Source organism: Nicotiana tabacum, chromosome 2 (assembly GCF_000715075.1).
Source record: "Nicotiana tabacum cultivar K326 chromosome 2, ASM71507v2, whole genome shotgun sequence".
Classification (NCBI taxonomy): Eukaryota; Viridiplantae; Streptophyta; class Magnoliopsida; order Solanales; family Solanaceae; genus Nicotiana; species Nicotiana tabacum.
The window spans coordinates 10633976-10645519 of NC_134081.1; the positions used below are offsets into that span (position 1 = coordinate 10633976).

The 11544-nt window shown below is 33.0% G+C and overlaps 1 protein-coding gene across 2 annotated transcripts; it reads right to left on the minus strand.

The window, feature by feature from the left end:
• Window positions 1–1549: 1549 nt before the first annotated feature.
• LOC107761101 (BTB/POZ domain-containing protein At5g03250-like) lies at window positions 1550–5506 on the minus strand. 2 transcript variants are annotated; one of them, XM_016579267.2, is made up of 4 exons: window positions 5350–5506; window positions 4332–4401; window positions 2575–3783; window positions 1550–2283 (listed from the first exon to the last, which is right to left on the minus strand). In XM_016579267.2, exons 1-4 carry the CDS (start codon window positions 5406–5408, stop codon window positions 1825–1827), a joined length of 1797 nt encoding a protein of 598 aa, XP_016434753.1. In that variant the 5' UTR covers window positions 5409–5506; the 3' UTR covers window positions 1550–1824. The 2 variants fall into 2 exon arrangements, with proteins under 2 accessions (XP_016434753.1, XP_075086692.1); XM_075230591.1 differs by having other exon boundaries at window positions 5003–5502.
• Between the last annotated feature and the right edge of the window lie 6038 nt (window positions 5507–11544).

The window sequence follows — 11544 nt, forward strand, 5'->3', positions numbered from 1 at the left end:
GATAATTCATTCATTCTTTAAAAAAAAAATCTTTGTAACTGGGGTCACTGTACATAGTTTTAAGTGATTGAAATTTGACGTCTTTACCTCTTCTTTATTTTTAGAGAGGAATGGAGAAATAGTGAGCCTGGTTGAAGTAATGTGGCGAGGATCCTAGAGCCCAATTCAACAAGGCCTAAAAATGAGACCACTAAGAAATTGGGCCCCTTCGATAGATACAAGGTTGACATCCAAAAAACAATTGGCTCGTCTTAGGGGAATATCCTCGTAATTGGGTAAAAATAGTACGGGCTAGCCAATTTTCGGACTGATAATTAAAAAATAGCTAGCGTTTGCAAAGTCATTGAAAAATAGCCACTATTTTGCTGCAACACAGATCGGTCCAGCATAATATACTGGAGATTGATGCACTTGTATATGAACTTCCTACATATTATGCTGGAACTCCAACGCGCGAAAAGTTCCAGCATAATATACTGGAGATTGGTACACTTGTGTATGAACTTCCAGCATATTATGCTGGATCGATATATTATACTGGAACTCCAGTATATTATGCTGGAATATTTTTTGAATTTTGAACAGTTTTTTCATTCAGATTTATCTTTACATGAAAAGTGACTAAATTTCGATTACTTTTGAAACTGTGACTATTTTTCAATTACCACTTGTAAATCTGGCTATTTTTGAATTTTTTCGCTAATTGGTGGCATTTAATAAATGGACCCTGTGTCCTTTCCTTTGTGTAGGCTTCAACTAAGATCTAGCGACATGGTAGAGTTCAGTATCAAATGCAATATAGTAATATAATATTTATAGCTAAAAGTTTTACTATTTTGTCATACTGTTCTGCACTAAATTGCATTTTCGAAAAATACTTGTTGGACAACACAGATAAATTGTGACTATTAGATAGATTTTGATAAATAATTTAACAGATAGGTCGATTGCATATTACACTAAGTCATGTTAGTCTGATAGAGATTGATGAAAAATTGAACAAATACAAAATCATTGCCAACTAGGTAAAGTTGTGATATGTTTAACAAATAGATGAAATGCAGATAATACAAAGTCACGCTAATCTGGTAGAGTTTGGTGCACAATTAAACAAGCACAAAATCATATCAATACGGTAGAGTTTGATAAACAATTTAAAATAAAGGTAGAGTAAATATGGTATAAACACGGTAAAAAATCCCTGAAGAGCAATAATGTGTCATGGAATTTCAAACATTACCATGGAGTTTCATGTCAATGGGCCAAAAAGTGACCAGTGGACACTATTTCTACTTAAATAGTATCTTATAAATCCATTGAGTTACCATTCAACTTATGGATTACCTGTTACCATCTCATAGAGTAATAGTAACTCACAACAGCTAATTCCTGGAAAATGTAAATACAGGTGTTTTCCAATAGCAACAAAATCAGTCAATCCTTAGATCTAGAAAAGGTTAGGCTCTTCACCTCACTTAAGATTAAAGAAGATAGAGACAACCAGGCTTGGGCAGTGAAGACTCATTTCAAGCTATTGTACTTGGATCATTCAACATTTCTGATGTGCAATTTTATTAATATATAGCAATGTGTTTCATATGTTAAACTGTATAATTTCTGCAAACAAATTCTGATATTCAAGAAAACATAAGAAACCTTAACTTCCCTCCCCCCTCAGCCTCACCCCACCAGAAACTGTACAATCTAAATGTTGGCAAATGTCGAAACGACCTGTTTCCTGTGTTAAGTGTAAACACGACTCTAAAACTAATTCAAACCCTTTTGAATTGCCAAAATAGTAACAAAACAACTCCACTACACTTACTAGTGAATTTTTGGAAAAGTGGGACATGTTGCAGCTTCACTTGGCTTTCCTGATTTCGAGTTACACTGAGATTTTCTTCTGCAAAATATATTCCACCTTCTCTTTGTTTTTACCAGCTTCTGAAACTCTTCCTTCATGTTGTTACACTCCTTTTCAAGCTCCGAAACACGTCCCCTCATGTCCTCAATGCTTGATCCCCTTCCCTGTCTAGTGTTGTCACCATGTTGTCCCATCCCTCCACTTAGATTTTGTGAGTTGTCAAGATTATCAGACACAAAAAACCATCCTGAAATGGATGTACGTAGTCGAAGCTGTTCAAAGAATAAGACTTGAACGATAACCCTTAGAGGTAGTCTCTCGTTTTGAGCAGCATGTGTGCTCGCCTCTAACGAAAGCTTCTGGCAATTCATTAGTCTGCAAATTTGCTCTCTTTCAATATCTGTAAGCCAAGGATGTGCCTGAAATTGAAAATGTTGTAGGTCACTACTTAACTCTCATACTAATTTTGTTAAGTTTCTCGCTTATTTTTAGATCATTAACTACAGTCACACTATCTATAACATCATCGCTATAAACAATCATTCTCTATAAAAACCAAGTTCCCTTCGGAACCAATTTCCATGCTATGTTAAAATATATATTCTGTATAACATCACTTCGCTATAACAATCAAAAAAATCTGGAAGAAACGAGATTGTTATAGAGAGGTTTGACTGTATCATCATAAACTAAAAGAATTACTTTGTTACCTTCAAATATATATCGATTGCACGATAGATACCATCAGCATGTGGCCTAGCATAATCTGGGATTGCAGCAGCAAGAGACTGAAATTTCGGAAACTTGAAATTAACATCAGGCGCCACCTCAGAAAGGTATGAATCCACCAAATTGGCCACCCTTGTTATTGAAGCCAAAGACTGATTACCTTCCACCAATTGATTTTCTTCCATTATACATGGAGATGCAGCAGCAGAAGCCTGGTCTAATAATAAGAAATGGTCCAGAATACGCTGAAAACAGTCGATATCATATAAAGTCTCGACCGAGTAACCAATATTTGGTATTAGCAAATCATCAAGTGTAGCTTGATCTAATTGCAACCCGACTCTTCCCTCCAAATTTTCTCTGCACGACGGACTAACTTGCAACATCATAGCAGTACGGAGCAACCTCAGAAGAAACCTAGTCTCTGTTACTCCTTTCTGTTTTGGTAATAACTCCACGATCTCTTCAAGAAGCGCCCTCTGATCTGCCTCTGATGGCGTGGATGCTGATTTAGCATGACTAGCGTCCTTGAAACTCGCTTGCCTATTCATTAAAGGAATGTATTTCTTTGCATAAAACACGAGGGCGCCTGATATATTTTCAGGCCTCATTCCTCCAGCTTCAACAGCCTGAATTAAACGTTTGTAGAGAGGTAAGCTGAGGAACGACACATCTTCGTACCACCAATCATCAGTCATTGGCTGTGACTTCGTTCCAGTACTTATACCATTCCATACATCAGAACCTGCAGTATTATCGTTACTATTCTCCATTACAGGCCAATTAAGTAACTTTGAATCGCCATAAGCTTTCATCGCCAACGAGTTTATGCATCTCGACACAATATGAAGCTCTTCAGCATGTGGTAAAACTTCTTCACAGGTTTCTAAAGCTTTTATTGTGTCTGTCCAATTCCCAAAAACATCGTTAAGAAAAGCCTCCGTTTGTGCAACTAGATTTCCTTCACCGTATTCGTTGGTCATTTGCAAATACTCAGATGCACATCTAAGACTCACTACATTTAGAGGTGTGAGTTCAAATCTAACACCATAACAAAATTTGGCTACTAACTCAAATGCTTTAGCTCCACCAGGTATATCAGTAAGCTGCAGAACGCATACCAATCCATCCTCTTTGGTCGATTCACTCATAAGCTTTTCTAGAAGTCCACTTCTTGAGAGCAAAGGGAACTGCAGCACAATTAAGTGAGTTGTTTTAGATTTTGGTTTTCAACAACAACAACAATGACATAACCTATATATTCCTACAATTTGGGGGTTGGGGAAGGTAATTTGTGCGCAGAATTTACCCCTACTTTGTGGAGGTAGAGAGGTTGTTTCCGATATACCCTCGGCTCAAGAAAAGTGATTCACAACAGGTTTGAAAAAGAAAAACAGCAATGAAGAAGCCAAGTTGAAAATAATGAAGGCAAGAACAGTAACAACAACAAAATAACAATGCAATAAGAAAACCGACACAAGGGAAACTCAGGTAGTAATAGAGATCGAAGGCTAAGATTAAACACAGAATACAAACCATAGATTTTGATTGTGAATATCATCTTGAGTTAACCATAGATTACAAAAGGGAAGAATTGAGACAAGTATATGTCGATTTCCGGAATGGCGTTAAGTGCATTAGCAAAGAAGATACTACGAGAAATGCTAACAACAATAACAACTACGCCTCAGTCCCAAAAAAATTGAACTTAAAGAGAATAAGCAATCAAAGAGTGTACCTTGTGTAGATAAAAGGACATTTCTCCAATTTCAATTGTAATATCACTTGGAAGTCCTGATTTACAACGCCTGAACAGAGTTTATGCATAAGCTTCATAAATTCACTGTTGATGTTAGATAAATCAACTGAAAAAAGGCGTTCGACAAATTATTGGATACTAATTAGATATCCATATGATCAACATTAGGTTACATAATCAAAACCAAAATGCCCCTAAATTTTCATTCTTTTCATTCTTTATCTAGAATATATGAAAGTAAAATCAAACATCTAATGGTATATCTTGGACCACTAATCAGCTAATACAAAAGTAAGCTAGAATTTTATATTACACAGATTAACACACTAATACACTTGGGAGTACTGGATCGATTATTTAAACTCTACTAAAAATAACAAAAAATAAGAATATTATGTACAGAAAAAAGAAACATGAATATAACACTGGAAATGTTCACATAAAAAGAGTGAACCACAATCAACATATGCATATAAGCTCATTTTTAACACAAGAATACTTCTCTCATAAATTACTTGTTAAAACTTAAAAGGTAATGTTAAGAAAACACAGAAGAACCTGCCATTTTATCTAACTTGTCTGAAAAAACAAGATTTCAAATAATAAGGATGGATAGAGTAACATGATAGATATAAGCAACAACAACATACCCAGTATAATTCCACACAATAGAGTCTGTATGCAGACCTTACCCCTGCAGTATGGAGGTAAAGAGACTGTTTCCAATAGACCCTCAGCTCAAGTAATGTATAAGCACAACGGTAATGAAAAAGAAAAACAATAGTGTAGAAGCCATGAAAAATAAGTAGTAACAAGAGCAAGACAATAAGATGACCGAAACGAAAGAAACAATATATAGTAATTGAATCCTAAGAATAAAAAAATATGAGAATACATACTAATATTACTGGTATAAAAAAGAGGAACGTAACAAGTAGTAGTCTAAACATGTTAGATATAACCAAGAATGCAAAAAACTCCCCATAATAAATATTACCAAGTCTGGCCTTCACAACAGAAGGCTTCGGATTTAGAACCAAGATTCAAAAGTGCCATTTTGGTTGCATGAAACTAAGACAAATACAGTAAAAACTATACTTAGAAATAAGAAGGAAATAGGAATTTGGTGTAGTTTGTTGTAAGTAGAAGTAAAGTTTGTGAGTGAATAAGTCCCGAGTCTTAAGTGATAAAAGAGAGAAAATCGGTTACTGAGTTGCTGAAACTGTCCTCACTTTCCTCTTACTTCTCACTAGCTAGGTGTGGATTTAGTCTACGTGCTATACTTTAGGTGCCAAAATCAATTCATTTTTTAATAATTTTTTTAATCTACTTAAGTTTAAACAAATTGGATTATGATTCGTTTGTTGACTTGAATCAATAGTTGAGCCCAAAATAAAAACATCAAATCATGGGGACAAAATAAGTTAAAAAAAATTATGGAGTATAGTCGCTTCCAAAAATAATTAATAGCCAGTAAAATATATATTTTTTGTATATTAATATATAATATATATATTTTTTATATATTTAACTAACGGATATAATTATTTTTGAATGACCAGCCTAATAAGTTAAGCCGCGTAACTCAATCAATCAAAACACAATCTAAAGTTTAACAATATGTATAAAATTTAATTTAGAGATTGAGAATTTCGTAAGTTTTTAAGAACTTAAACTAATTATATACGCGAGATGGATTGCGATCGACTCTTTATTTGACATATCTTAATTAATTCATTTTGATCGAAACAAACTTTGGACAAGCTGAATCATGATACTTATCTGTTTTGACAAACCTAAATTTTATTCAACTCGCACATTTGCAACCTTTACTTTACACTCTTATAGAAGCAAAAAATACAATATTTATTGAATTGTAGTTTCCTCCTCCCCACCCCTTCCCTTTGGGAGAAAAAATTAACCCCTTTATTAGTCGTGCAAATAAACTGCATTACTACTAGCATTTAACTCCCTTCAAAGACAATTGTCAATTTAGTGCTACAAGCCTACAAATGATTGTAACTGACCTAATCTCTCCTTTTTTTTTCATCAAATGTAGATATTATATTAACGCAACGAATAAATAATTTGAGCGAAGGTACCCATAGCATCCTTTATAATCCAACTTGGAAAATAGTTTCCCCAAGATACTTCCTTTAACAAAGTAATAGAAAACTTAGCTTAAGTTAGGTGCTAGTTTGTTTAGACTTCTAGGAATATAAACAAAGTCGACATGATCAAGCACAGTCTATACCTTCCAAATGTCTTTACAAATCACTTCTGTCTCCCATGAGGTATTGATATTTTTTTCCGGATCATATCAATAATACTCTTTGCATCCGATAAAATCTTCACCTTCTTCCAACCATTTGTAACTGGCCTAATCGGCCCATTTATAAAAGGATCATCAAGTTTTAGTGGGCGTTTAGACATAAGAATTGTAAAATTCCAAAAAAAAAAAGTGAAAATTTTTTTTAAGTGAAAATAGTATTTGAAAATTAGAGTTGTGTTTGGACATGAATATAATTTTGGGTTGTTTTTGAAGTTTTGTGAGTAATCTGAGTGAAAAACAGCCTTTTGGAATTTTTTAAAATTTCAAAAAATTTCAAAATGCATCTTCAACTGAAAATTAAAAATTTTATGAACAAACGCTGATTTCGGAAAAAAGTGAAAAAATTTTTAAAAAAAAAATTTCTTATGTCCAAACGGGCTCTTAATAAAGTGAAAACCAAAGGTGTCAAAATACTTGATTTTGGATTTTGATCAATATGTAAAACTAAGATTACATATATTTGTAGTTACTTTCATCCTTGTGCTTATAGATATATTTATTTTGACTCGTTGTATCAAATTATAATCTTCCCAACATTAGGTAAGACTGCCTAATTGGAGTTTAAGTTGTTTTGACAAGGGTTCCTTTTACACGATTTATCTAGTAAGATAAATATTCAAACTTGTCATATTTTGGTAATTAAGAAAAAAAATTCCACATCTAAAGCAAAATGGACCAAAAGCTAATAGGTTGAAGTAGTGGTGTACAAACCGAACCGGAAAATTACACCAAACCGAAAAGTCAAATCAAACCGATTAAAAAACCCGACTAGGTTTGGTTTGATTTGGTTTGGTATTGAGTAAAAAAAATCCGAACCAAACCGACATATATATATATATATATATATATATATATATATATATATATATATATATATATATATATATATATATATATATATAAGATTCCAAACATAATTTTTTTTAAAAATGTCTTGAAATATTTGGGATTCTCTTACGTGATATAATATTTAATAGAATATGAAGTACTCCATATTTATTAACCTTAAATAATGGGTTATATGATCACTTTCTTATCAAGTGTTACTGAAATACGTCAATCTCTTTGTTCTTCCATATTCATATGTCAAGATCTATTAATTTTTTATATCTTTTTCGAATTTGAAGTGATTAATATTATTTAGGTATCATATTGATTTTTATGTTTAATTACTAAATTCGATTAACCTTAAAAGTATATATCAACAAAAAGATTATTGCCAGACGACTAAAAAGATAACTATCATGTGTTACTAAGTAAATTCTCCCATAATAATATTTTAATAGATAATATATTTGTCAATTTTTTAAATTTTAACTAAACATATATTTACTTATCAAAAATTTAACAAAGTAAGATTGAAATAATATTTAAGTAACAAAAATCCAAAAGACCCGACAAAACCGAACCAATTCAAACCAATATAATTGGTTTGGTTTGGTTTTGATAAAAACTGAACTAACCCGGTCCATGTACACCCCTAGGTTGAAGTATGTCCGTCCACAGTTTTAAGGGAAGTGTCATTTGGGCTTCCAAACAATTGAACCAGCCCCCAGCTGCTTATAATGGAAAAATGACATTGTATAACCGCTGTAAAAATAATAACCGAAAATGTGTAAAATTTATATTTTTTTGTATATATATACATTTTGTATATTATATACAAATTTTTTTGGTGAAGGATTCACTTACGGTATTATATTACTTTATGTATATGGGTACTGCGTTTGGTCGGGTTGGATAATTCCTATTTTAAGGGCAAAAATCGATCGGTCGGTTGAAACTAATTGCATTCGCTAACTAAAAAATATATAAAATATGTATATTATATGTATATAATACATACATATACAAAATATATATCTTATCCGCTATTATTTTTTGGAGCTGCTAAAAATATACATTTCTGTCAAATCAACCATCTATCTTTGGTTTCCAATTCCATGATCAGGAATAAGTAGTTCTATATACTTTTTTTTTAAGAATAAGCAAGTTGAAATATGCATAAAAACCAGTGTGCTTACACCCTCAAATTTCACTCAAATTAATAATTATAATGTTTTTTCTTGATATATAGTATAATACTCAAGCAAATATTTAAGTTATATACAATGCCTATATAAAATATATTTACATGATAGTAATTACAAGTAAAATCTTATGATAAGTTTTAATCAATAACCTGATTAAAATAATAAATAATATGCTATCACATATTTAGATTGTTAGTGTAAATAACTTAAATCCCATAAGTATTTTTAAAAATGATTTGTCTTCAAGGAATGTGGACTTGATCTCCAATGTTCGGCCCTAAAACTTGAGCTCAATAATGGACCTATTCCACTATCAAAATTGGATCAAATCTTCAACTGCTGATATAGTTTTTTATACTTGTTGTTTTTCTCTTTATTTTCCATATCAAATTTTCTAACTTAAAAACCTGCATTGATTTATTTTTTTAGCTTTTCATCCGGTGTTCTGTATTAGTATTGAGGTTCGACTAAATCCAAATTTGTGTCATGTTGGGGAGTAAAGCGCTTCCTAACGAAGGCGATACTATATTCATGGTCCAAGACCGAGACCTCTGGTTAAGAATAAAATATATCACTCCACCATAACCTTCGTTGGTCAATCATGGTAGTTGAAGAAGGCAGGGCAATGATGTCACTAAATTCTGATGACAACATACTTTAGGCCAACTACAAATAACCAAATTTAATTAATTTTGCCAAACATGGGTCACGGCCATATTTGATTTGGTTTGGTTTGGTTTTAACTAAAAAAGTCAAATCGAAAGCAAACTAACCCGACATTATATGTATAAAAGTTTTAAATATATTTAATACATAAAAATATTTATTGTAGTGTAGTTTATAAATATTTCTTAAGCTTTTTCATACTTTTATCTTTTAACGTATTATTTCAAACTTGAACTTATAATTTTTAGATGCTCCAATAAGTTTTATAGTTTATAAATATTAGTAATTCAAATAAATCCTAAACAAATATCAAATCTATACTAATGCTAATAAAAGACATTCAATTCAATTATATTATAAATGAAAATAGTGTTGGATATCTATTTTTTAGTTTTTTCGTGGTTTAGATAAAATGCATAACTTATTTTTCTTTTAGTGTTTAGTCATGTACATAATAGTACTTATTAGTCGTACTTATTTGAGCAATTTATTAGCAATTTTAAATTATGTTTGTTTTCATTATGGCTTATTAATAATACTTATGTTATGTGATTTTATTATCTTTATTGTTGAATATTTTAGTACAATGCCATTGTCACGACCCCAATTTTCCCTCCGTAGGATGTCGTGATGGAACCTAGTCTCCGGTAAGCCTAATAATTTGCGGAATAACTGAATAATAATATGAACTCAAATCTCAACACACGATATATAAATAGAAACTGCGTTTTAAATAATTACAACTCCCAAAATCCGGTAGAAATAAGTCACAAGCTTCTAAGAGAAAATACTAAGTGTCTATATACATCAAAGTCTAAGGAGAATAAGGGAAACAACAGAATAAGGATAGAGGGGGACTTCGAGATTTGCGGACGCTGGCAGATATGCCTTGAAGTCTCCATGTACGGTCCATCTTACTAGTATCTGGTATGGTAGGAAGAACTTGGATATGTACAAAAAGATGTGAAGAAGTGTAGTAGGAGTACACCAGAACGGTACCCAGTAAGTGCCAAGCCTAACCTCGGTAGAGTAGTGACGAGGTCAGGTCAATGTCCTACTGGTTAAAAAGATAAGCAAGGTAGAAGAAATAATAGTATTTTGAAATGACTGAGAATTTAAACAACGAGAAGTTTCAGAAAATAACAGCACAACAAATAGAGGTAAACAGCAGGTGCGCTTTTGAGGTATCGCCTCGTAACCCAAATGTAAATGCTTAATAGGGGGAATCCCCCGAGGTACCGCCTCATAGTCCCAAAAGTAAATATGCACGACAAGGGGGATCTCCCAAGGTACCGCCTCGTAGTCCCAAAATAAATATGCAAGACAGAGGGATCTCCCGAGGTACCGCCTCATAGTCCCAAAGTAAATATGCAAGATATGGGGATCTCCCAAGGTACCGTCTCATAGTCCCAAAGCAAATATGCAAGACTGGGGAATCTCCCGAGGTACCGCCTCGTAGTTCCAAAGTAAAAATACAAGACACGGGATCTCTCGAGGTATCGCCTCATAGTTTCAAAGTTAATATGCAACTCATAAATTATGGAACCACGAATTTACAGAAAGGAATCCTACAGTTAAAGACCGAATACAATAATCAAGGAAATAGGTAATTCAACTAAGCATGTTGCACGAATTTCAAGTAAAGGTTAAGACACGTAGACATGCGATACTAGGCTAAACATGACAGTTACACATGCTAAGACAACTCGGTTAAGGAATTCAAAAGAAATTTACTCATCAAGAACCAGAATTTTCACAATTAGCCCGTGTACGCACTCGCCACCTCGTGTACACGACGCTCACATATCACAAATGGTTACAACAGTACCAAATTCTAAGCGAATTTCCCCCATACAAGGTTAGACAAATCACTTACCTCAAATCTCGCTCAATCAATTGATAAGGATGCCTTTTCCTCGATTTTTCCGACTCCGAATGGCCCAAATCTAGCCAAAAGCTATTACATATCATGAATACAACTACAAGAAACTAATTTAAATCATAAATCTATGACTTTAGCAAAGAATCGAAAAATCTATCCAAAAGGTCGACCCGGGCTCACATCTCGGAATCGGGTAACAGTCACAAAATACTAACACCCATTCGATATCGAGTTCACCTATACTAAAATTACCAAAATCCGACACCAAGTCGCCACCCA

What these genes read in the sequence shown, in the direction of transcription:
- LOC107761101 (XM_016579267.2), bottom strand. Translation starts at nt 5,408, where the DNA reads ATGGCACTTTTGAATCTTGGTTCTAAATCCGAAGCCTTCTGTTGTGAA. An exon ending in TGTTGTGAAGGCCAGACTTG is followed by an intron (nt 4,402 to 5,349) that starts GTAATATTTATT and finishes AACTCTGTTCAG; the next exon opens with GCGTTGTAAATCAGGACTTC. An exon ending in CAATCGATATATATTTGAAG is followed by an intron (nt 2,284 to 2,574) that starts GTAACAAAGTAA and finishes TTTCAATTTCAG; the next exon opens with GCACATCCTTGGCTTACAGA.